The following is a 26,422-nucleotide window of genomic DNA, read 5'->3' as shown; positions in this document are numbered from 1 at the left end:
GATCTGACGGACTTGAAATACTTACTTGGCTGGGGTCTTCCTCAAGACATTTAGTCAATTTTGAAATGATGTGAAGTAGTGATAGGCTAAATAACTAAGTTGAAAATCTTACGGGCAGAAGTGAACCTCCCAAAGGCTTTCATGTCTAAGGAGACAAACAGCCTATTAGGCTTTCAACTGAAAGCCCTGGAGGATCATACTCTAATAAGGATGAACCAAACTAAGTTTGAGGCTTACCAGGATTCCAACCCAACAGTGACCCAACTCAATCCCTGAAATATGTCAGATTAGACTGAAGTATTTAGTTAACAAAAGAAAGGGGCAAACCTTGATGGAAGATAAATGCAGCCACTATGATACTTTTATGTAATGTTTGGTATATAATAAGTTTTTTAAGCATGTGTGGAGGTAAATGCACATAGCTGGTAATCAGGAGAAAAAACAGACATTAGAAGCAGACCTGTGGATGGCCCAATTATTGAAGTTTAGTAGTCAAGCACTTTGAAATAACCAAGATTAATAAAGTCAAGAAATGGAGGAAAAGATGACCAAAGTAAAGGAAAGGATAAATAATTTTACCACGGAATTGGCTGAAATCTATTTAAAAAAATCAAATGGATACTTTAGAACTGAGAACTACAGTATCTATAATTAAGAATTCAATATAAGATATTAACAGTAAATTGGACTCAGCAGGAGACATGATTAATGATTTGGAAGACAGGTCAATAAAAAATATTCAAACTCAATTAGAAAAATGAATGGTAAACACAGATAAGAACATAAAAGACATGTGGAAGAAAAGACGTGAATAAATGAGTCTCAGAAGACAGCATAGAGCAGAAGCAATACTAAAATGTCCAAAACAAATTAAAGAGATCAACCCACAGATTTAAAAAACTCAGCAGCCCAATTATTTGGCCAATATAAAGAAAAGAACACACAGATACCATACTCAAACTGCTGAAAAACAAAAAGAGGAAAACCTTAAAAAGCAGTGAAGCAATAAAAATGACAGCTGACTTCTCAAAAGAAACGACACAATCCAGGAGTCAATAGAATGCTATCTTTAATGTACTGAAAGAAAATAACTCCCAACTTCGATTTTTTTTTTTTTTAAATCTATGGACTAGGGAACCAACTGTGAATTTTATAACCTATAAAAACCACCTCTTTCAATAAGGTAAGGCTGGGCCTGGGTGGCTCAGGCCTATAATCCCAGCACTTTGAGAAGCTGCAGTGGGTGGATCACTTGAGCCCAGGAGTTTGAAACCAACCTGAGCAACATGGTGAAACTCCATCTCTACAAAAAATACAAAAATTACAAAAATTAGCTAGGTGTGGTAGTGTGCACTTATAGTCCCAGCTGCTAGGGAGGCTCAGTTGGAAGGATCGATTGAGCCTGGGAGGTTGAGGCTGCAGTAAGCTGTAATCGTGCCACTGTACTCTAGCCTCGGTGACAGAGTGAGCCCGTCTAAAAAAAAAAAGAAGGTGAAATTAAGATATTTACGACAAACAAAACCTGAGGGAATTCATTGCTATCAGGCAGCACTAAAAGAAAAAACAATGTAAGAAAATAAACCTAGACAGAAGCATGGAACTGTAAGAGGGAATGAAGAAAATGAAATAGGTAAATATATAAAAAATGAACTGTACAAAACAATAACTATTATGTCTTCTGTAGTTTGTGCATATATAAAACTAAAATGCAAGACAACAATAATTCAAAAAGGTGGTGGGGGGGAAGGAGTTAGTGTCTAAGAGTCTAGTAGTATAATGAAGTGATAAAATAATCCGTATTAGACCGTAACATGTCAAGATGTTAAATGCATGTTGAAATCTGTAGAGTAAGCTCTAAAATAATTGTAAAAGAATACCTACCTAACAAGATTACAGGGCAGTAAAAAATGGGATACTATTTTTGATTAATCAAAGGGCAAAAATGCAAAAAAACAAAACAAAACTAGTGAGCAAAATTGAAAACAAAAAGTAAGATGGCAGAGAGAAGTCTGCAGTACAACTGAAACAGCGATTACATTTGTGCAGAGTTTGTCAACAGTAGCACTACTGACATTTTGGGTAGGATAATTACTTGTTGGTGGAGGGCTGTCTTGTGCATTGCAGGGCATTTAGCAGCATCCTTGGCCTCTGTATCTTGGCCATCCATCTATCTGCTGCCAGTAGCACTAGTCCAGGTGTAACAAACAAAAATGTCTCCAGACATTGCTAGATGTCCTGTCAAGGACAAAAATTGTCCCTGGATTTGGTACCATTGGTAGAGTCAGCATAATCCTAATCAAATCCCAGCAGGATTTTTGCAGAAACCTGAGTCTAAAACTGATAGAGAAATGCAAAGGACCTAAAATAGAAAAGACAATCTTCAAAAAGAAGAATGCAGTTAGAGAACTTATACTAACTGATTTCAAGTTTACTATAAAGATATAATAATTAAAGGACAGTGTATACTTGGCATAAAGAAAAATGAACAGAGTTCAGAAATAGACCACACATAGAATAGAGAGTCCAGCTATAGACCTACACACCTGACACAGGTGACAGTAAATGAAGGGGTGAAAATAATGGCCTTTTCAATTAAAGGTGCTATGTCACTTGGCTACTCATATGAAAAATATATATATATATATATATGTATATATATCTTGATTCCATCACATCATATTTAAATGTGAAATGTAAAACAATAAAGCTTTCCAAAGGAAACAGACAAAAACATCTTTGTGATCCTGGAGTAGGCAAAGATTTCTTAACTAGGACACATAAAGAAAAAAACTGATAAATTGGACCACCTTAAAATTTAAGAATTTCTGTTCATCAAAAGACACTATTAAAGAGTGAAAAGGCAATCCATAAAGTGATGTTAAGATACTTGCTACACATCTGACAAAACACTCATATCTATAATATACAAAAGATTTTTAAAAAATCATTTTAAAAAGGAAAGACAACCTAATAGAAACACAAAAAAGGACTTGTATAGACATATCACAAAAAAGGATAGCCAAATAGCCAATAAACATATGACAAGACTTTCAATATCATTAGTCAGGAAAATGCAATTTAAAACCACAATGCAATACCATTACACATCCATGAGAAGAACTAAATTGAAAAAAGGGAACATACTAGGTGCTGGCAAGGATACAAAGCAACTAAAACTCTCATTCGATGCTGGTGGGAGTATAAATCAGTGCAGCTAGTACAGAAAACTCATTGGCAGTATCTATTATTTCAAAGGTGAATACATATATGCTCTATGATCTAGCAATTCCATTCTTTGATATATACCCAATAGAAATGTATATATAAGCTTATCAAAAGATGTATTCTGGAATTCACTATACACAATCACCCTAAAATGAAAACTACCCCAATGCCTATCTATAGCAGAATGGATAAATAAACTGTAGTATATTCTCTCAATGAAATACTATACAGATGAAGATTTACCACAAGCAGAGATCTTCAAAAGACTGGGTTATAGGCTCAGAAATATATAAACCAGCTTTCTCTAAGGAAGACAGCATAACACATTGCTACTCTGACATGACTATAAAAGGCAATCATATAGCTTTATGGGATGGCCATGAAATCACAGTTGTGTGACAATATGTCAATTACAGAAAGAATTGTTTAGAGATTTAGAGCCTTAGGAATCCTAGATTCTATTCCTATAAAATGCACCCTGATTACTTAGAGTGGTGCTACACCAAAGTTTGATGTTTATAACCAATAGCAACAGGGGCATTCTGGTCCAGAAAGTTATACTGGGATGAGGCATTCAGAACAAACGGATTCTCTGGGTGAGCAGACAAAACCACCCAGAGCTCAGAGAGTGACTGAATAAACATGAATAAACATAAGCATGACTAAACAGTTCTTGACTGCTAATGGACATCTAAACCCTTTCTAGTTTAGTGGCCCTCCGCTGTGGTCCTGGAAAGTAGCTGGCAAGCAGCCACTGGAGAGGTAGGAGATGAGATCTGTGATTGGACAGCATAACTGAACTCACTGCCCCTGGCAAGCCTCTTCCCCTCCCCCCGACCTTTCTGCCTTGTAACAGGGGTGGGCTATATAAGATCCTTGGGCTATGGTGTAAAGATCGTGAAGACAAATGGAACAATCTGTACAGGACACGGTGTTATACTTTACAGATACTTAGATCCCAACGTACTTATTGTATCATACAATCAAGAAGGGAAAAGGGGAGGGAAAAAAGTGCAAAAGGAATTTGGAAACAGAATGAATACTAACAAGGAAGAGGGAGAAGGATCTGTGTTGGGCTAGGGCACTATACACTTTGGGCTGTGCGGGAAGGCTGCTCAAGGTTAAAGTCCTGTCACAAGCAAAGGCCTGAAGGGAGAAAAGCCATAGCACCTAATAAAGGCAGAGATGAGACAGAGATGCCATTGTGGCAGGTGAGCCAGGCCTCACACAGCAATTCAGATGAAATCATTTGTTCAGGGCCTTTGCACTTGCTGTCCTCTCCCCTATGTCCTCAGGGCTCGCCCCTTTACCACTTTCAGGGCTTTGTTCAAGTGAGGCCTGGTCTGATCACCCCTATTTAACACTGCTACCTATGCTTACTCCTCCTTATCTCCTTTCCTTGCCTTTAAATTTTTCATCCTTAGCACGTCACACCAGCTGTCAAACCAGATTATCTACCTATTTGTTTACTGTTTCTCTCCCTTCAATGGAATACTAGAATCAGTGATTTTTGACTGGTTTCTTAATTGCTTTTGGTACAAAGTAGGTATTCAATAAATGGGCGTTGAATTAGTGGTCATAATGCAAGATCTGGTTCTGTCATTTGTAGAGCGCTGGTATCAGCTATTCTGAACTGGATTCTAGATGAAACCTACCATGCTCTTCTCTTGGGGTGAGTTTTTCCTACATATAGTTGATCTAGTCTACACTGGGAAAGTGCTGCTAGATTTCATTCTCATGGGGTAATCACAGTTCTAGATTTGGCTGTACTCTAGCCCACTTTTAGGCTATTTCCAGAACTGGGACAGAGGGAACATGTATATACTCTCTCTATACATGCTTTCCCCCTTCTGAAGAATAAGTTGTAAGATGACATAGGTATTTGTTCAATAATCCATCTGGGTGCAGTGTTCAGAGTACACTGGAGGACTGATCTGGGTTCTATCCCTGACTTTTACAGTACCTGGCTGTGTGATTTCCATGAATTCTAGCTTCTTCAATATAAAATAAACTTCTGGATAAGACAATCTCCAAAATTTCCACCTTTGAATAACTAGCCTATGGAAAGAACGACTGGGTTTAGAGCCCAGAGATAGGAGTTCAGATGTAAAAATCATCAATACAAGTTCTTGAATAAGAGGAAAACATTTTTCTTTTGTTGTTGAAAAAAAACCCCATCATACATCAGGCAATGTGCTAGGTATTTAATGTATTCCTCATCCACAAGCTAAGCAGCACAAGGCTCAGGGAGGTTCAGTGATGTTCACACAGCAAGCAGGTGTCACACTTGGGCTTCATCTCGAGCCTGCCTGACTCCAAAGGCTGTATATACTCTTTCCACTATGCCAGAGGTTCCCAACCTGGCTGTTTAGCAGAATCAAGGAGGAACAATTTAAGTACAGATTCCTGGGCTCCACACCAGATCTACGGAATCAGAATCAATGTGGTGAGGGAGCAGGTATAATTGGGAATCCACAATTTTAAAACTTTGCAAGGTCAGCCCCATGGCCAGTGAGGTGTGGGAACCTTGCATTGTATATATTCTCTATGTGCTTTCCCTTCTGAAGGACAAATCATATGATGAAATAGGTACTTGTTCAATAATCCATCTGGTTGCAGTGTTCAGAGTACACTGGAGGACTACTATCTTGGGTTAAAATGATGAGTTTATTTGTCTCCCCAGCTGAACGGTATAGTGTTACAGCTTTACTTGTGGTTTCCCCAGCACCTGCTGGTGTCTGCCAAGCAGTTCCCACTCACTGTTTAATAAATAAGTAAAAGAAGCTGGATAAACATTAACCCTTCAGCATATTCTGAAGTTTTGTTGATTGCTACTCATCTTTCCCTCTATCTAGAAATGTTTCCTTAGCATATACTATTTGCCATACAGTGTGCTAAATTCTTGACAAGGGAAGAGATACAATGTTAACGAGAGAGGCTAACACTGTAAGGGAAGTGTACTGCAGAACAGGAAGAACATGCAGAGGAGGGGAATCAAGGAGACTTCCCATACATATTTCCGGAAATTACTCTAGGCTCACATAATGCTTAGTTTACAGCTGTCCCTTATAGAAAATATGTGAAGCTGTGTCTTGTATTACACTAATACTATGTGCCTGTTCCCTCCACTAGGCAGGACCTTTTTTGCTAGGCAGTACATTCTAAAAGAGGGATTCTTAACTTAGAAGAGAGTGTACATAGAATATATATATGAACGACCTCCTGCCCTCCCCCCACTTATTTATAAATATTAATATAAACAAAAATTCTGCTCTCACACACACATGAATATAAATAGAAAACTTAAGCGTCTGGGGAGATGGAGTAGGCATACATTTCCCTATTCCTTTTGTTAAATATAACTAAAACCCCTGGACATTATATATAAAGCAAACACAAGAAGAAAGCAGACTGGTTAGGGACCCCGGGACCTGGGGAGTGACACAGTGCTGAGTTCCCTAGGTTTTCTTTCTGCCTCATAGACCCAGGCCCTGGAGTTGAAGAAGCTGGCAACCGGGAAGCACCAACGGGCACAGACACAAAAACCCCAACCTGCTCTTTCTAGCCAAAGGAGTAGGAGAATGGGCACCCTCGCAAGACAAAAAACTTTTGGACAGCAAACGCTCTACTCCAGCCAAACACTACAGAAAATAAGGCAGCCTCCACCTGCCTTAAACTTCCACTCCTACTTGGCAGTAATGAGGGAGCATCAGAGGAGACCTAGTCAGGACCTTTCACCACTGCCCAGTGGTAATGATGCCACCTCCATCCACTCCAATGTTAGTGGAGACCAAGTGGGGAGTTGGGACCGCCACACCCAGCCAGCAGTATACCTCCACCCAGCAGTAATGGGGAGACCTTTTTCTTGGGTGTCAATGGAGGCTGAATGACAAACTTAGACTTCTACCTCCACCTGGCAGTGATGAGATACAGACCCCCTTCTCCTACCAGATTAGGAACGGTGTCAGAGAAAACCATCCTAAACATTAGACTAAACAGCCTAAACAGAAGACTAAACAGCCTCAACAGATGTCTCAGAACGTTATATAGAAATGTCCAGATCTCAATATAAAAATCACTCATCATACCAGGAACCAGGAGGAACTCAGAATGAAAAAAGACAATCGGTAGGCTGTGGTGGCTCACACCTGTAACCCCAGCACTTTGGGAGGCTGTGGCTGGTGGATCACCTGAGGTCGGGAGTTCAAGACCAGCCTGGCCAACATGGTGAAACCCTATCTCTACTAAAAATACAGAAATTAGCCAGGTATGGTGGCGCACGCCTGTAATCCCAGCTACTTGGGAGGCTGAGGCAGGAGAATCACTTGAACCCGGAAGGCGGAGGTTGCAGTAAGCCGAGATTGCGGCATGGCACTCCAGCCTGGGCAACAAGAGCAACACTCCATCTCAAAAAAAGAAAAAAGAGAAAAGAAACAAGACAATAAACACATGTCAACACCAAGATGATAGAGACAAAGATGTTAGAATTATCTAAGGAAGACATTAAAGCAGCATGATTAAAATGTATCGATAAGCAATTATGAATACACTTCAAACAAATGAAAGAATAGAAAGCCTCGACAAAGAAATAGAAGATATAAATAAACAAGTGAAAATTTTAGAACTGAAAATTTCAGTAACAAAGAAAAAGCTCAGTGGATGGGCTCAACAGCAGAATGGAGGGAAGAAAAAAATCTGTGAGCTGGAAGACGGAACAATAGAAATTACCCAATCTGAACAAAAGAGAAAAAACAGACTGAAAAATATATAAACAGAGCATCAGGGAACCTGTGGGACCAAGAGGGCAGGCTGAAAAAGTACTCGAAGAAATAATGGCTGAAAATGCCATAAAGTTGGCAAAGACAGAAATCTATATATCAAGAAGCTGAGTGAACCCCAAAGAAATTTATCCCAAGACTCTTCATAATTTCATTTCTGAAAACTAATAACAAAAAATATTGAAAGCATCCAGAGAAAAATTATACCTTGTTTACAGGGAAGAAACAATTTTTTTTTTTTTTTTTTTGGGACAGAGTCTCACTCTGTCACCCAGGCTGGAGTGCAACGGTGCCATATACATTCACTGCAACCTCCACCTGCCAGGTTTAAGCAATTCTCCTGGCTCTGTCTGGGTACCTGGAATTACAGGCGGGCACCAGCACTCCCAGCTAATTTTTGTATTTTTAGTAGAGATAAGGTTTTACCATGTTGGCCAGGCTGGTCTCAAACTCCTGGCCTCAAGTGATCCATCCACCTTAGCCTCCCAAAATGCTGGGATTACATGTGAGCCACCCTGCCCAGAAGGGAGAAAACAATTCTAATGACAATAGATTTCTCATCAGAAACCATGTAGGCCAGAAAGAAGTTACACAATAATTTTTGGGTGCTGAAACAAACAAACATCAATGCAGAACCATATACCCAGCAAAAAATGTTCATCAGGAATGAAGTGGAAATCAAGACTTCTGAGAAGAAGGAAAACAAAGAGAATTTGTCACCAGTCAACTTACTGTAAAAGAATGGCTAAAGAAAGTTCTCTAAACAGAAAGAAAATAAGAAAGAAAGAAAGAAAAAAAGAAGAAGAAAAGAAAAGCAATCCTGGAACATTAAGGAGGAAGAAAGGACATGGTATACAAAAATATGTGCAAATGCAATTTATAAGGGCTTTCCTTATCCTCTTGAGTTTTCAAAACCATGTTTGACAGTTGAAGCAAAAATTGTAATGCTGTCTGACGTGGTTCTAAATGTATGCAGAGAAAATGTTTAAGACATTTATATGATAAATGGGGAAAGTAAAGAGACATAAAACGAAATAAAGTTTCTATACTTTGCTAGGTAAAGATAAGTTATGTACACACAATGTAACACCTAGAAGGACCACTAAAAGTGCTACATACAAAGAGATACACTCAAAAACATCACAGATAAATCATACGGAATTCTAAAAAACATTCAAGTAATCCACAGTAAGCCTAGAAAAAGAAAGCAGATAAATGAAAAAGAGAATAAACAGAAAAAAATAAAACATAGTCATCTCTCAGTTTTCACCAGAGATTGGTTCCAAGACTCCCATGGATACCAAAATCAGACGATGTTCAAGTCCCTTATAGAAAATAGTGTAGTATTTGCATATAACCATGCATATCCTCCCATATATTTTAAACCAACTCTAGATTACTTACAAAACCTAACACAATGTAAATGTTATGTGAACAGTTGTTATACTATATTGTTTTTAAATCTGTATCATTTTTACTGTTGTATTGTTATCTTTTTTTATTTTTTTTCAAATACAGTTGACCCTTGAACAATGTGGGGGTTAGGAGTGCAAACCCCCTCAAGCAGTCAAAAATCTCTATAAATTTTGACTCCCCAAAAACTTAACTATTGACAGCCTGCTGTTGACTGGAAGCCTTACTGATAACACAAACAGTTGTTTAACATAATTTTACATACTGTGTGTATTATATGCTGTGTTCTTACAATAAAACAAGCTAGAGAAAAGAAAATGTTATTAAGAAAATCACAGGCTGGGCCCGGTGGCTCACGCCTGCAATCCCAGCACTTTGGGAGGCTGAAGTGTGCAGATCACATGAGGTCAGGAGTTCAAGACCAGCCTGGCCAACATGGTGAAACCCCATCTCTACAAAAGTCCAAAAATTAGCCAGACATGATGGCAGGTGCCTGCAGTCCCAGCTACTCAGGAAGCTGAGGCGGAAGAATCACTTGAACCCAGGAGGCAGAGGTTGCAGTGAGCCAAGATCGTACCACTGCATTCTAGCCTGGGTAACAGAGCAAGGCTCCATCTCAAAAAAAAAAAAAAAAAAAAAGAAAGAAAAAAAAGAAGATCACAATTACTATTCGAAGTATATCATTACACAGGTCTTTATCCTAGTCTTCACCTTGAGTAGGCTGAGGCGGCGGCGGGCTGGCAGAAAGGAAAGAAAATCTGCATATAAATAGACCACCACAGTTCAAATCTGTGTTGTTCAAGGGTCTACTGTGTTTACAATCCACAGTTGACTGAATGCACAGAAGCGGAACCCATGAATACAGAGGGTCAACTATAATTGTATTACGTATAAAAGGTCTAAATACATCAATTAAAAGACTGAGATTGTCAGAGTGGATTTAAAAACATGATCCGACTACATGCTGTCTTTAAGAAACTCACTATGCAGAAAGATAGAGGCAGGTTGAAAATCAAAGGATGGAAAAAGATATTATCATGCAAACATTAATCAAAGGAAAGTAAGATTAGCTATATTAGTACCAGATAAAGTATACTTCAGAGCAAAAGAAGAAAAAAATTACCAGAGACAGAGTACAATGAATAACAGGTATATCTACTAAGAACATATTGCAATCTTAAAATGCATATGCTGCAAAACGTGTGAAACAAAAATGTACAAAACTAAAAAGAGAAACACATTAATTCACAAGAATAGATGGTGGTGACTTCAATACTCCTCTCTCAACAATGGATAGAATAACCAGACCAAAAATCAGCAAGGATATAGAAAAACTTACCACCACCATCAACCAACAGGATCTATGACATTTATCGAACACTCTATCCTACAACAGCAGACTACACATTCTTTTGTTGTTGTTATTTGTTTTCTTAGACAGGGTCTCACTCTATTGCTCAGGCTGCAGTGCGGTGGCTCGATGATGGCTCACTGCAGCCTCAATTTTCCGAGCTCAAGCAGTCCTCCCACCTCAGCCTTTTGAGTGTCTGGGACTCCAGGTACATGCCACTATGCCCAGCTAATTTTTGGAATTTTGTAAAGACCGAGTTTTGCCATGTTGTCCAGGCTGGTCTTGAACTCCCAGGCTCAAGGGATCCTCCTGCCTTGGCCTCCCAAAGTGTTAAGATTACAGGCATGAGCTACCATGCCTGGCCTACATTCTTTTCAAGTGCTCATAGAACATATATTAAGAGAGATGATTATCCTGCCATGAAACAAACCTCAACAAATTTAAAAGAGCTGAAATCATACAGAGTGACATTCCCCAGCCACAATGAAATCAAGCTTGAAATCACTTAACAGAGAGATAACAGGAAAATCTCCAAATACTTGGAAACTAAACAACATGTTTCTAAATAATCCACGGAAGGGAAATTAGAAAAAAAAACATGGAAATGAATGAAAATGAAAATATAACACACCAAAATCTGTGGATACAGCTATAGCCATGCTGAGATGTAAATTAATAGTACTAAGTCACATGTTAGAAAAGGGGAAAAGTCTCAAATAAAAAAGGTAAACTCCTACCACAAGAACCTAGACAAAGTAGAGCGAAATAAAGCAAGCAGAAGAAGGAAATAATAAAGAGCAGAAACTGACGAAACAGAAAACAGAGAAGGACAATGAAATAAATAACTGGTTCTTTGAAAAGGCCAATAAAATTGACAAACTTCTAGCAAGATTGACAAGCGAGTGAGTGAGCGAGAGAAAGAGAGAGGAGAGAGAAGAGAAGAGACACTGATATTGGAAATTACCAATATCAGTAATGAAACGGGATAGTACTACAGACCCTGCAGACATCAAAAGGGTAATATGGGAATGCTATGGTTTGAATATCTGTCCCTTCCAAAACTCATGTAGAAATTTAATTCCCAATGTATTAGGAGGTGCAGTCCTTATAAGCCCTCATAAATGGATTAATGGGTTATCACGGGAACCGGCGGCTTTATAAGAGGAAGAGAGACCTGAGTTACCACACTCAGCCCCCTGGCCCTGTGATATCCCGCACTGCCTTGGGACTCTGCAGAGTCCCCACCAGCAAGAAGGTTTTTTATCCGATGTGGTCCCTTGACCTTGGATTTGTCAGCCTCCATAACTGTAAGAAATACATCCTTTTTCTTTATAAAGTACCTAGTTTCAGGTATTCTGTTATAAGCAACAGAAAACAAAGACAGGGAATATCACAAATAGCTTTACCCATATAAATTTGACAACTTTGATGAAGTGGTTAATTCCTCAAAAAACACAACCACAATATGAAAGAGATTATTTTAACAGCTTTATAACTTTTAAAGAAACTGAATTTGTCACTTAAAAACTCCAGAAAAAAAAGAAAGAAGCAAAGGAAGGGAGGGAGGGAGGAAGGAGGAGGGAGGGATGGAGGGAAGCGAGGAGTGAAGGAGGGAATCTCCAAGCCAAGATGGTTTCATTGGAGAATTCCACCAAACATTTAACGAAGAATTCACACCAATTCTGCACATACTCTTCCAGAAAAAGAAGAAACACTTTCCAATCCATTTTATGAAGCCAGTATTATCCTGATGCCAAACCAAAGGCAATACAAAAATTTAAATAATCTATAGACCAATTTCTCTCATGAATATAGATGCAAAAATCCTAAACAAAATATTAGGAAATTCAGCAGTATGTAGAATACACACACACACACACACCCCCCCCCCCACACCCACCCCATGATAAAGTGGGGTATATTTCAGAGATGAAAGGCTGGCTCAATATTTGAAAATCAATTAGAGTAGTTAATATTAACAAGATATTAACAAGCTTAAGAAAAATCACATAATCTTATCATCCTCATCTTTCAGACCTCTGTATATTGAAGTGTCCTAGGACTCAGTCTCTTTTTACACCTTATTCCCTGTTACGACTCTCGCATTTTTATCTCTAGCCCAGATCTCTCTTCCTTGAATTCTAGACCCATAAACCCAACTGGCCCTTAGACATCTATACTCAGGCATTTCCAAATGGACATGTCCAAATACAAATGCTTGCTCTTACTCCCCAAACCAACTCTTTGCTGTAATTCAGTAAATGGAAGCTCTATTCTTATAGTTGCTTAGGCCAAAACCCTTGGAGCTATCTGAACTCTTACATGTCTTTCACACCCCACATCCAATCTATCAGCAAATCCTGTTACCTCTTCCTCTAAAATATCCCAGAACTGTCCCTTACCACTTCCACGGATACAACCCTGGTTTGAGTTATCCTTTCACCGTTACTACAACAGCTGCCAGACTGGTTCTTCCTGCTTCTATCTTTGCACCCTTACTGTCTTATTTTCTACCTAATAGCCACAATGCTCCTTCTTTGTGCAAAACTGCCCAATGGACTTCATTTCATTCAGAGTAACATCTAAGTCTACGTTACCGCCAACAAGTCCCCATGTGATGCAGTCCCTTTCTACTTTTCTGAGTTAATTTCCAGCCACCCTTCTGGTTCATATCACTCCAGCTTTATTGTCCTCTCTGCTGTTCCTCCAAAATGCCAAAAATGGTATAACCTTGGTTTTCCCTCTTCCTGGAACCATGGCATATGGCTTGTTCTCTGAAACGTCACCTCATCAATTAAGCCTTCTCCGAGAAGCATAAGTAAAAGACTGCCCACCTACACATATACATTCCTTATCCTCCTTACCTTCTTGATTTTTATTGAAGTTACTTACCACTTTCTGACTTACTCTAAACTTGCATGTTTGGTTTTCTCTCTTTCTCAGTAGAAGGTAAGTTCCCGAGGACATGGATTTTGTCTGTTAGCTTAGAAAAGCGCTTTGGACATAGGTGGTGAAAAATTATTTGCTGAATGAATGAATAAACTATTGGTTCAGGAATCAAGAATTTGGGATCAGATATAAGACAAACCTAAGTTGACTCCTGCCTCTGCTATTTCCTAGCTATGTCCAAGTACATAGGGTACTTAACCATGCTTTATGTTTTCTAGTCTATCAAATAGTGATTGTAATAATAATCTCAACTCCTAAGACTGATGTAAGAATTAAATTTAAAAAGTATGTAATTTGCTTAACAGACAGTGACTTGGTATAAAAGCGCTCAGCATATGACACTGTTACTTAATATGGAAAGAAGACCTAAATGTTGACACAAAAGCCCTCAGTTATGACTAGATACTCACTGTATGATTTTAGATTATTCACCTCTTTTACACTAACTCACTTGATAAATCAGGAACTGCAGCCAAAAAGATGGCTAAGTTGCAGCCTCTTCCCTCAAATCTTAGTAAAGTGATCTTGGGTAAGTCACTTAACCTCTCTGAACCTAACCTCTCTTTACCTCTCCTAAGCTGTCAAAAGGGGGATAATATAATACCTCATAGCTTTGTTGTGAGGATTAAATGAGTTACTGTGTGGGAACTGTGTCTAGCACATTGTAACCTCTCACTGTGTTAGCTATGATTATGATTCTAGTCTGGAGGAGGGGTAAAAGCATGTAAGCAAAGAACTGCAATACAGTGCAATAAGAGCAAAAGCAGGCATCAATTAGAAGAACGTCTCCTAAACTAGCGTCTGCCCACAACTAGGAAGTTACACCACGATCACGAAATTTTAAAACTCTCTTACGTCTATAACTTAACTCCCTACCATCACCCCTGTGGCAGTAAGAAAGATATTTCTCTCCTGCTTTGATAACTGGGATTTAAACACTCAAAAAAAAAGGGTCAAGGTTTAGAGTCTCACAGAGTGTTTTGTTTTGTTTCAGACAAGGGTCTTGCTCCGTCGCCCAGGCTGGAGTACAGTGGCACGACCACAGCTCACTGTAACCTCTAACTCCTGGGCTCAAGGGATCCTCTCGCGTAGCTGGAACTACAGGTGAGCGTCACCATGCCTGGCTAATTTTCGCTATGTTACCCAGGATGGTCTTGAACCCCAGTCCTCAAGCTATCCTCTCGCCTCGGCCTCCCAAAGGGTTGGGATTACAAGCAAGAGCCATTGCGCCAGGCCTCAAATAGCGTGTCTTAACATGAGGTCAGCAGACACATTGGGAAGGGTAAGTTAGTTCCCTCCACCTTTTCCCTAAAGTTAACACCTCACTTAAGTTCGAAAAAGTCAACTGGACCCCCAGAAGGCAAGAGCAGCATGTAATAATACCCTGAGAACCCACTTAAGAGCTGAGAGCCCAAATGTGTTTCATGACGGCGCTGTTACAGACTAAAAGGTCAGAATCGGACATTAAAGGGTGCTCCGGAAGGCTGAGTAGGAGCTCACCAGGTGAGAAAGGGGATGTCACTTTAGGAATGAGAACGAGCGCCAGGGCCTGGAGGCGTGAAAAGGGCACGTGGGTGGCTTGGAAGAACCAAAACTAAGTGTTTTTGGGGACAGCCAGAGAACCGAACACGTACGGAGGAAAGGTGCGGCCTGGGGCCCGCCAGATTAGAAAGGAAACCCCCCTCCCATACCCAGATCATGATCTCTCAGCCTCAGTGTCCCCTCAGGATACCCCTCTACGGGCTCCCAGCTGTTGGGCTCCCTCTGGTTCCAGCCACTCTTCCCTTACCTCGTCTTCCAGCCTTTCCCTCACTCTCCCGCCTCCTCTGTCTCACCGGAAGTGACGCGCTAAGTAGCGCGCCGTACCGCGCCAGAAAGGTTCCGAGGGAGCGGGAAAAAGGGTTCCGGCGAGATCCACTGCGCAGGCGTGCGGGCTTGAGCGGTCAAAGCCCTTTCCGGGGGCCCGGGGAACTACGTTCCTTCCCTCGGTCTGTCTCCTTCGCAGTGGTCTGCAAGAGGTTCAGACAGGCCGTCGCCTTCAAAGGGACGGTTTTCTAGAGCTCCGACGCCTCTCGGTGCCCAGCTGCTCTGGCCCTTGCCCTTTGACCCCGCTCTCGCGGTAAGGTGAGAGGTCGCGTGGCCATCTTGTGGCGGCGGCGCGGGCGGCTGTTACTGCGGAGACCCATCCCCTCCCCCTCCTTGCCCCCCTGGCCGTCTGTCAGTCGGTAAAAAGTCCCGCAGCCTGTCAGGTGAGGTCCCGGCCTCGTGCCGTCGCTCTTCCCGCCGCACTGGGCGGCCCAGGCCGCTCCCTGCCGGGCCTCACTGCCGCCACCATGTCCTCGTTCTCTGAGTCGGCGCTGGAGAAGAAGCTCTCGGAGCTGAGCAACTCTCAGCAGAGCGTGCAGACCCTGTCCCTTTGGCTCATCCACCACCGCAAGCACGCGGGACCCATCGTCTCCGTGTGGCACCGCGAGCTCCGCAAAGGTAAACACCAACTCCCCACCCCTTGGACGGTCCCCGGGTTGTCCTCTCGCCCACCCACACGTTAGGCCCTTCGAAGCCTCTTCATTGAGCCTTGCTTTCCAGGCCTGATCGAGCTTCTGAGATGGGAGACAAGGTTAGCCCCATTTCTCGAAGAAGGAAACTGAGGTCCGGGAAGGTTTAAGGTACTTGTCTGAGGTTCCACGGACTGGGACTCAGGTGTCCAGACTTAGAGTTCATCAAGCCATTTTCCCTTCAGTTTCCGCCTGACATCTGTGGCTGTTATTATCTCGGCTGCATTCAGCGCCGCACTGGCCCTAGCATGTCAGGCCCAGTGCTGGGTATTTGGAGTAAAAGCCAGTGGGCTCCGGAGTTAGACTCCGCAGATCGACTGCTGGCTGGCTCAGCGACTTGCCAGCTGAATAATAGTGGGAGAGTTTCTTCATCTCCCTGTGTCTCTGTTTTCTCATCTGTAAGAGGGAGGCAAGGATAGCTACCCCCTACAAAGCCTTTACTCCATACCAGTCACTATCCTAAGACCTTTGTGTATATATATATATCCTCACACTCAGTCCTTAGAACAGCCCTGTGAAGTAGATAGTCTTTCCCGTCTTAGGTTAAGGAGCCACCCGACCCAGACCTTACCTCTCCTCTCCTCTCATGCAGCTGTCATTGATTTCAGGGCCTGCTCAGGTTCTGACAGACATTCATTGAACTCAGTCTGTTATGTGCCAGGCACTGGCTTGGACACTTACAGCGTGTTGCCTCTGCCAACTGCCTAGAATTTAAGTCTGACTTTGCCGCCTTACTGACCCCAGCAACTTAACCTGTCTGTCCCTTCATTTTCTTATCTACAGAATGGATAATTGATACTTACTATGTCTTTATTACATGCGAAGTGCAGTACTGATATCTTTACATACATTGCCATCAAAAAACATTATTGAAGCCCTATAAAGTGGGAACTTTGCAGAAGAGGAAAAATTGAGACTCATCTCGTGGTGAGAAGTAAACAGGATAATCCAAATGAACTTTTAGCACGGGGTCAGGCACATTGTAGGCATTCAACAGATTATGGTGAGATGAGACTTTTGATTACTCACTGTGAGGCATGGTCTTTGCCTTCAAGTTGCTTACGGTCTGGTGGGGAAAGATGGGCACCTGCACTCCCTGATGAGTTTCATAATGGAAGACTGAAGAAATGAAGCTCCGAGCTGCTCCGGACACCCTATATGTGGTAGGCCTTTATAGCAAAGGAAGTGGCTTTACAAGTATTCTCTACTATCGGTGAGTTGAGGACACCACAGATGTCCTGCTCTACAGGCGAGGAAACTGAAGTGGCTAAGTGGTATTTTCAAGGGTTTTGAACTGTTGAGGCTTAGACTACATCAGGCTGGCAAACACCAAAATCCCTGATTTTTTTTAGAAGACCCAGTTCTAGCCCTTTAGCAGGGACCCTCCAAGTATTGCGTACTGTACTAAGATAGGGATCCCTGCAGCCTTTCGGGCAGTTGCGGGGAGAGGTAGAGCCTGGAGTTTATGGGGCCTTCTTCATGTACCCCAGTGTGCCATTCAGAAATTATTTGTAGAGTCTGCTGAGATGTGAATTGCCACTGTATAGAATTCTATTGGGTGGGACCTCAAAAGGCAGTTAAAGTCCGTCTCAAGTGGATGTACGGGGTCTCGCTCTGTTGCCTGTGCTGGAGTGCAGTGGCACAGTCTCGGCTCACTGCGAGCTCCGCCTCCCGGGTTCATGCTGTTCTGCCTCGGTCTGCCCAGTAGCTGGGACTATAGGTGCCCGCCACCACGCCTGGCTAATTTTTTATATTTTTAGTAGACACGGGGTTTCACCGTGTTAGCCAGGATGGTCTCCATCTCCTGACCTCGTGATTCTCCCGCCTGGGCCTCCCAAAGTGCTGGTATTACAGGCGTGAGCCACCACGCGCAGCCAGGTGTCACTTCTTTTGTGACTCTTTCTTGATTCCTCACCTCACGCTAGTTGAGTTACTGAAAAAAAGCAAATTAGAGAGTGCATTTGAGTATGAAGCTCCGTTATCCCTAATCTTATATGGTAGAGCCTTATGTTGCAAGTAGGCCAGCATTATTATCCTCATTTTATAGATGAGACGATAAAGTTATAGAGAGATTAAATGCTTTGTCCAGAGACATATAGCTAGGGCATGAGCCCAGGGCTGCCTGATGCCAAAATGTGTTCTTTTTCAAGTACTCAGTGTCTCGGTGCATTTAATAAGTGAAGGTGGTCAGCTGACTCCAACCAAACTGTAGTGCTTTCATTTATTAGAATTAATGAGTGCCTTCCACCCCGTCATACCAGTTTAGCATTTGATTTGTTCCTACTAGCTGTTCATTTGAACTGGTTACGTCTTTGTCATTAGATTATGTTTTGAGGGAGAAACTAGACCTTCTTGTTTATTTGTAACACCACAAGATATAGCCTGGTGCCTGTTACATAGTTTAAAAATAGGAATTAAATCATGGTCTCTGATAGAATATTCATGATTGGGTAAAGGATCTAAACAGCGCTATCCAATACAACTTTCTATGATAACAGCGTAAAGGATCTAAACAGCGATATCTAATACAATCTTCTGTGATAATAGCAACATTTTCTATCTGTGCCATCCAACAGGTAGCCACTTGGCATATGTGCCTATGGAGCACTTAAAATGTGTGACTAAGGAACTAAAGTTTTAAGTAGATAGAATTGAAAATTTAGTTACCAATTTTTACCAGCTACAATTCAGGTGTTCCAGTAGCCACACGTGGCTAGTGGCTAACTTACTGGACAGTGCAGAGTTAAAAAAAGATGCTCTTCCAAGCATCAAGACCTAGCTTCCAAATATCCATGCTGCTTTCTTGAACTGAAAATGCCCCCACACTAAAGGAAAAGGATTCTGTGCCCTGATGTTCAGATTGATTAGCCCTGTAGGTTCTATCTAGGGTGAAGTCATTTTTCCTAGCTGAGATGCTCACAGACTGTCTCTGAGTTGCCTTCAAAATATATGAGATTTACAAAAATTAACTTTTTTTCTTGCTTAAATACTTCTATTCCTGATGTGTTATCTTTCCATTTTCTAGGAATAATTCTTAATTTATCCCATTTGAGCTCCGTTCTAAGTAGAATGTCTCCCCTTCTTTATGGAATAGTTTTGGTGTAAAGTGCTCCTAAATGAGTATTTTTAATGGTGTTTTGTATCTTGGCCTGAGTATAGGTAAATGGGCTTTTATCCCAGAATTACTTTAAGACTTTCTCTAGATGCCAAAACCAGTCAACAAGTAAAAAGTTTTGATTAACCAGTTGTTTAAATTTTACTCAACAACTAGTTTGACCAGTTTGGAGTGGGCATGGGTAGTGGGTGAAAGGACCTGTTTCTGTCATCTAGGAAATCTGAACAAGTGAGTTGTCCCCCAGGATTGGAATGGAGGGTGTGCATGTTGTGTGTATTGTGACTGTGTGCTCAGGAGCTCTAGGGTTTTGTCATATCACTTTGACACACATGGCGCTTATGTTGACTGTTGAGGATGTTGAATATATAAATAAATCCCCATTGTTAAGTTCTGGGGTGATGAAAATTAATTGGCATTGTAAACAGTGAAAACGTTGGCTCTCAAGGCCCTTAGATACCTTGTTTGTCTACTGAAAAGTATATCAGGTCTTGAATGTCCGCATTGACATTTTACAATATGGATTCTAGGTTTTTTAACATAAAATGTATGAAATTTTAAAGCTCCACTTAATGAAGTTTGCTTTGTTGAAGTTCTGTTTTGCTTTTGAATCAGCTAACTTGCATGGGATTACAGGTGTGGTAGTTTCACTTACATCAACTTTGCAGAGCAAGGTTTGCTTTAACGAAAAAGCGCGATTTGCCGTAATCATATCATACCTTTGTAGCAACAGTAGGTATTGTAACTACTGACACTTTCGTTCTGCTTTTGAATAATAATTAGAACAGTTGAAGAAAGCGCCAGGTTCCTAGTATTATCAGTTGGCCTTCTAAACTAGGCTATTACCAAAAGGTTAAAACAATTCAGGGTATCCATATTTAATTTTATGAGCATTTAAGACTTCAGTTTCATCAGTTTAAACTGTAATATGCCTTTAAAATCTTGTTTTTAACTTGGGTTATTCTTCTGTAGCTAATTTGTTTTTTTTTTTTTTTTTTTTTTTGAGACGGAGTCTCTTACTCTGTCGCCCAGGTGTACAGTGGCGCGATCTCGGCTCACTGCAGTCTCCGCCTCCCGGGTTCAAGTGATTTGTCCAGCTCAGCCTCCCGAGTTGCTAGGTTTACAGGCACCTGGCGCTACGCCCAGCTGATTTTTGTATTTTTTTTTTTTTGAAACGGAGTCTCACTCTGTCGCCCAGGCTGGAGTGCAGTGGTGTGATCTCGGCTCACTGCAAGCTCTGCCTCCCGGGTTCATGCCATTCTCCTGCCTCAGCCTCCTGAGTAGCTGGGACTACAGGTGGTCACCACCATGCCTGGCTAATTTTTTGTATTTTTAGTAGAGACAAGGTTTCACTGTGTTAGCCAGGATGGTCTCGAATCTTCTGACCTCAGGTGATCCACCTGCCTCGGCCTCCCAAAGTGCTGGAATTACAGGCGTGAGCCACTGTGCCCAGCCTCCTGTAGCTACGTTTTAAAATGTCAGATCTTATGCCTGCTATGTCAGACATATACATGATTTGTACATTTCAAAAACTGGTTTCAGAGAGAAATAGAGCAAGGACTACTCAGGTGTGTTAAGATTAATAAAGAGCTTGTGTTTTTCAGGTACTTTAGCGCTGGAGAAAACTCTGTGTTTTGAAACATCTAATTATGTTCTTCTTTATTTCTTTTAAAAGAAAACTGGGACCAAAAATCGTAGTGATGTACCTTTATAATTGAGAAATTATGTGCATAGAAGCCAGGAAATTCAGTAATGTTCCCCAAAGCAACTGTAACTCAGACGTGTTGCATGAGGTTTTTATGCTTTAACGTATGATACATATAAAGTAATAGTGAACATAACCACATTTCACATAAATAAGAGAGAATTACGGTTTTTGTGAAAGCCCTAATTTTGCATATCTAGATTTCACATGTGTGTAAATTTTCATTAAGAATGTAGTGTTAATGTATACTTGTATTTGAGCTAATATCTATTGGTGCACCTAGAGATTCTTCTGTATTATTGATTATGGTTATTGGAGTATCAGAGAAATTCTCAGTTTAGGAGCAAAATTGCAAGAAACCTTTTTTTTTTTTTTTTTTGAGATGGAGTTTCACTCTTGTTACCCAGGCTGGCGTGCAATGGCATGATATAGGCTCACCACAACCTCTACCACCTGGATTCAAGCGATTCTCCTGCCTCAGCCTTCTGAGTAGCTGGGATTACAGGCATGCGCCACCATGCCAGGCAAATTTTGTATTTTTAGTAGAGACGGGGTTTCTCCATGTTGGTCAGACTGGTCTCGAACTCCTGACCTCAGGTGATCCGTCCGCCTCGGCCTCCAAAAGTGCTGAGATGACAGGCATGAGCCACCACGCCCGGTGAAACCATTTTAAAATTGAAACCTAACTCAGTCTTTTTTTTTTTTTGAGACAAAGTGTTGCTCTGTCGCCCATGCTGGAGTGCAGTGGTGCAATCTCGGCTCACTGCAACCTCCATCTCCTGGATTCAAGCGATTCTCCTGCCTCAGCCTCCAGAGTAGCTGGGATTACAGGCACCCACCACCACACCCAGCTAATTTTTGTATATTTAGTAGAGGTAGGGTTTCACCATGTTGGCCAGGCTGATCTCAAACTCCTGACCTCAAACGATCTACCCATGTTGTCCTCCCAAAGTGCTGAGATTACAGGCATGAGCCACCACATCTGGCCAACTCAGTCTTTCATTCTGGAATATTTGATAATTAAAAGTGAGTTAGAAATTGCTCATTTTTGCAATAAATAAAAGCCTTAGTTTTAACATTAATATTGACTGCTTATCCTTTAGGAATTCTCTTTGGATTATCTTAATTTTTACTATCAATTAATTACCCTGGTTTAAACAACACAGAAATGAAGATGGCCCATTGTTTTTCTTTTTCTTTTCCAAAACGGTATTCCCAAACCTATTCCTTAGGTTGTCTTTTTAAACATATCTACTTGAGCCCACCAGGTAGAAAATACTTGTCTTAATGTTTTTTTTAGGAGCAGCCCAGCAAAAGAATTGTGAATTGAGAATTTCTTTGGTGTAAGTTAAATTCTTTTCTTTTCTTTTTTTCAGCCAAATCAAATAGAAAGCTTACTTTTCTGTATTTAGCGAATGATGTCATCCAGAACAGTAAAAGGAAAGGACCTGAATTCACTAGAGAATTTGAATCTGTCCTTGTGGATGCTTTTTCTCATGTTGCCAGGTATGTTGTCTGTTTTTGGATTTGTTTTTAAATTCATTACCTTTTCCACCTTTTTGGTTTTTTTTCTGTGATAGCCTTTGTAAATTGACAACTTCCTACTTTACAGAGAGTTGTGGAGGCCAAATTGTGGTTTTATGTTTTGTTGAGCCCTCAAGAACTATCGAGACATGTAAACACTCTGATACATTTAAGAGATTCAGCCTGGCATATGTTTTCTTCTAGATATATTCATTTTCATTTTTTGAATTTATTTCTTGGTTATGATATTCTCCTTGGTTCGGTTGAGTTGTCTCATTAGCTTATGATTAAAAAACAAAGCTAACTAGTAAGGGAACCTTTTAGTAATGTAATAGCAAGTGATTAATTGCCAAATGCCTTCCTTTTTATTTCCTTCTGGATTTCTAGATGTCTAGTTTACTAAAAATAGTAGTCATTACTGTAACTGCAATAATAGTAATTATTAGTGTGGAAAGTAGGTGTTTGATCTGGCTATTTTGTATTAAGCCTGATGCTATTGTGTTTTGTGGTGGAGAGGAGTGACACACACATAACTAATACCATAGAAAGCATACATTGGATTAAAAGTCTTATAAATTACTTCATATGAAAACAAAAGCTTTCTGTAGGCTCAAATTAGGTGCCCAGGAAAAGCAAAGAAAAGCTATCATTCATTAGAATATTATGTTTATAGGTAAATATATAAACATATTTGCAAAAGGAATTGGGAAACATGAATGGGGAGACTAGTAGGTTAAACATAAATTGTTATTAGGTCTAAAATATAGTGAAAGGCCTTAAATGAGAAATGAAGTCCTGCTTTCCTTACAGGATTTGAAAAGTTTGAAGGAATAAAATTAGAAATCCAAGAGAAAGAAATGACGCCTAGCTTTGTAGAGATGAAAAAGATGGTTTTTGTTGGTCAGCTACATAACTGACTCACCTTTTGATCAGCATGGACACTGAAGTAGGAAAATGTGTTATTGAAAAAAATACTGCATCTTCATAACAGAGTAAGCTTAGAACAGACTACTAGAGGAGCTGTCTGAAATAGACAGATTGTCTTGCTTTGTTGAGATTTAATTCACAGTTTCTTAGAAATTGATGGTAACTCTGCCTCAGACACTATGTGAGTGACCTGGGATGTGTTACTTAACTTTTGAACCCAAATTTCCTAACTGGCTAAAAGGGGGAGGGTACCACTTATCTCCTAAGAGTTGTTGGGAGGGTAAAGACAGACAGTATGTTTAAAAGTACATAGTACAATGCCTGTTCCACATTCTTTGCTCATTCATTAGATCATATGTTTTTTCCTATATTCCAGGCACCTAGTAAAGTGTCTGGCACAGAGCTGCTTAGTTATGTAGCTTGAAGGAATACCATTTATATAGCCTCCACGTAAATGGTGTCCCAGGAGCTGAGCAACAGTATGGTCTGCCCTGACACAGAGTAGGCGTTCAGTAAATATTTGTTAAATGAGTTAATTAATGTTAACTCATTATGGAAGAGGTTTGGTATAGGGAATTGGCTGGAATGATTTCTTGTAGCGATAGTAAACATAACAGTTTTATTTATAAATTTCAGCGTGGGCAGCATAGTGAGACCCTGTGTCTACAAAAAACTTTTTAAAAATTAGCCAGGCATGGTGGTATGCACCTGTAGTCCTAGCTACTTGGGAGGCCGAGGCAGGAGGATTGCTTGAGTCCAGGAGTTCAAAGCTGTAGTAAGCTATAATTATACCACTGTACTCCAGGTTTGGTAACAGAGCAAGACCCTGTCTCTAAATTACAAACAGACAAACAAACAATCTATAATCTTTAGCTGTTCTGAAACCAAAAAGTAAATAGAAAGGGATGGAAAAGGGGGTGGGCAATACCAGGGTTAAAAATTCCTTTTCACTTGGGAACACCTTAAAAACTAGCCAGGTTTTAGGTGTCTTGGCAGATTCAGTGGCAGTGCGGGGAAGATAAACCTGGTCCTTCTCAATAAAATAGCCCAAATTCCTTTCTGTTTGCTTTCTTCTGGTTCTTTTAAGATCCTGCTTGGATATTATATTCAGGATACCCATGTTTCCAATCTCCTTTCTTATACCCCATTATTAGGACAGAAAGTCCAACATCTCTGCTTCAACCGTGATGCAGCTTGTCCACAGTAGGAGTAGCCTAATTAACATATACTTTCTGTATGCTTTTTTTTGTGGCCAGTTGATGAACAAAGATAGTTGACCCGTCACTATTGACTAAATTGATGAGGGATATCTTTATGATAAAAGATACCTCCATCCCCAACAAATAGTAAAAAAAACTCTCAAGTCTGACAAAGCTGCCAAGTTCATAGGATAGATTTGATTTGAATAGCAATTTAATTAACCAGACTGCAAACTTTTTTTCATGCAAGTGCCTTGTTTTCTTCCCAGTGAGGAGACAGCTGTCCATGTCATTTTTCATTCAATATGTATTGGAGTGCCTTCTATATGCCAAGTATGAATCCAGACACTGGGGGAGCAGCAATGAACAAGGCAGGCAAAGACAAGTAAATGAGCAAGATACTTTCAGAGCAGGATAATACAGACATAGTAAAATAGAGTGATGTTCTAGAGTAGGATCTCTCGCTGGCAGTGTGGTTCAGGAAGGCCTCTAAGGAAATGACATTTGAGGTAATCGTGCAAAGCAGGGGCAGCTATTAAGAAAAACTTAAGGCAGAAATAATCTTGGCCTGCTAAGAGAAACAGAATGAAGGCTGGTGTGGTTAGAACATAGTGTGCAAAGGAAAAGTGGCATCCAGATGAGGTCTGAGAGGTGGACAGGCACCAGTCACGTACACCCTGTAAGACTTGGGAGTTAGGATTTTTTTCTGATGGGATGTCATTGAAGAGTTTTAAGCAGGAGAATGATATATTCCAACATACATTTTTAAAAGATCCCTCTTTAAAAGTGGCTTAGTGTGGAGGGATGGATTGTAAAAGCCAAGGGAGGGGCGAGGACGTGAGTTTGGAGGATATTGCTGTGGTGCAGGCTAGAGGTGACATTGGCTAGGACCCAGAAGCAATGGGAAGATACTAATAGCTTCCATTTATTGAATGCTTCATTTGTGGGAGGATCCCCACCTCTCCAGTGTGAAACTGATAGGATTTATAGGTGTTGAGTGGGAGCTGGTAGTGAAAAGAGAAATCGAAGACAATTTCTAGCTTTTGACATAAGTGAATGACTGATGGTGCCCTTTACCGAAGTGAAGATTGGGGAAAAGATTTGGTGGAGGAAATCACGAGTTTTGTTTTGACCAGGCCGAGTGTGAGATGGCTAGTGAATATTCCAAGGAGTGATGCCAGATAGGTAGGTGGATAAAATAGTCTGAAGCTCAGTAGAGAATTGATTTCTGGAGACATAAATTTGGGAGTTACCCACATGATGTTTATTTATTGTTGTGGGCCCCAAGACCACTCCCAGGTTTGGTGATTCCCTAGAAGGTCTCACAGGACTCATCATGTAGTCATAGTCATGGCAGTGATTCATTACAGCTAAAGGATCCAAAGCAGCAGCAGCAGAGGGTGATGTGCATGCAGTGCCTGCAGCAGACTGGAGCACTCTAGGTGTAAGCTTCTGAGTCTCCTCTCAGTGCGATTACACAAACACACTTAATTCCTCCAGCACTGAGTTGTGATGTGTATGACGTGTAACCTACCAGGAAAGCTCATTAAAGACTCCGTGCCCAGAGTTTTTATCGGATTGGTCATGTAGACACCCTCTGCCAAAATTCTAGGCTTCCAGAAATAAATCAGGTGTTCATTAAGAACTGTATTGCTTGCACAAACAATTTAGGCCCAGTAAACCA

General features: G+C 40.8%; 2 protein-coding genes across 3 annotated transcripts in view; one reads left to right on the top strand and one right to left on the bottom strand.

Moving 5' to 3' along the window:
• The window catches only part of TTI1 (TELO2 interacting protein 1), a 50,377-nt gene extending 34,807 nt beyond the window's left edge, over positions 1-15,570 (bottom strand). Inside the window, exon 1 of the mRNA XM_011974980.1 lies at positions 15,506-15,570. The gene's annotated coding sequence lies outside the window, so the exon portion shown is untranslated. The remainder of the gene's footprint in view (positions 1-15,505) is intronic.
• Positions 15,570-26,422, top strand: part of RPRD1B (regulation of nuclear pre-mRNA domain containing 1B) — a 57,779-nt gene continuing 46,926 nt past the window's right edge. For both annotated transcript variants that reach the window (XM_011974983.1, XM_011974982.1), the window contains exons 1-2: positions 15,570-16,200; positions 22,465-22,594. In XM_011974983.1, the coding sequence (XP_011830373.1) occupies positions 16,050-16,200; positions 22,465-22,594 (281 nt within the window). In that variant the 5' untranslated portion in view covers positions 15,570-16,049. The remainder of the gene's footprint in view (positions 16,201-22,464; positions 22,595-26,422) is intronic.

This window comes from Mandrillus leucophaeus, unplaced genomic scaffold (assembly GCF_000951045.1).
Source record: "Mandrillus leucophaeus isolate KB7577 unplaced genomic scaffold, Mleu.le_1.0 Scaffold150, whole genome shotgun sequence".
In the NCBI taxonomy this organism is placed as follows: domain Eukaryota; kingdom Metazoa; phylum Chordata; class Mammalia; order Primates; family Cercopithecidae; genus Mandrillus; species Mandrillus leucophaeus.
This window is presented reverse-complemented; position numbering and strand designations above follow the sequence as displayed.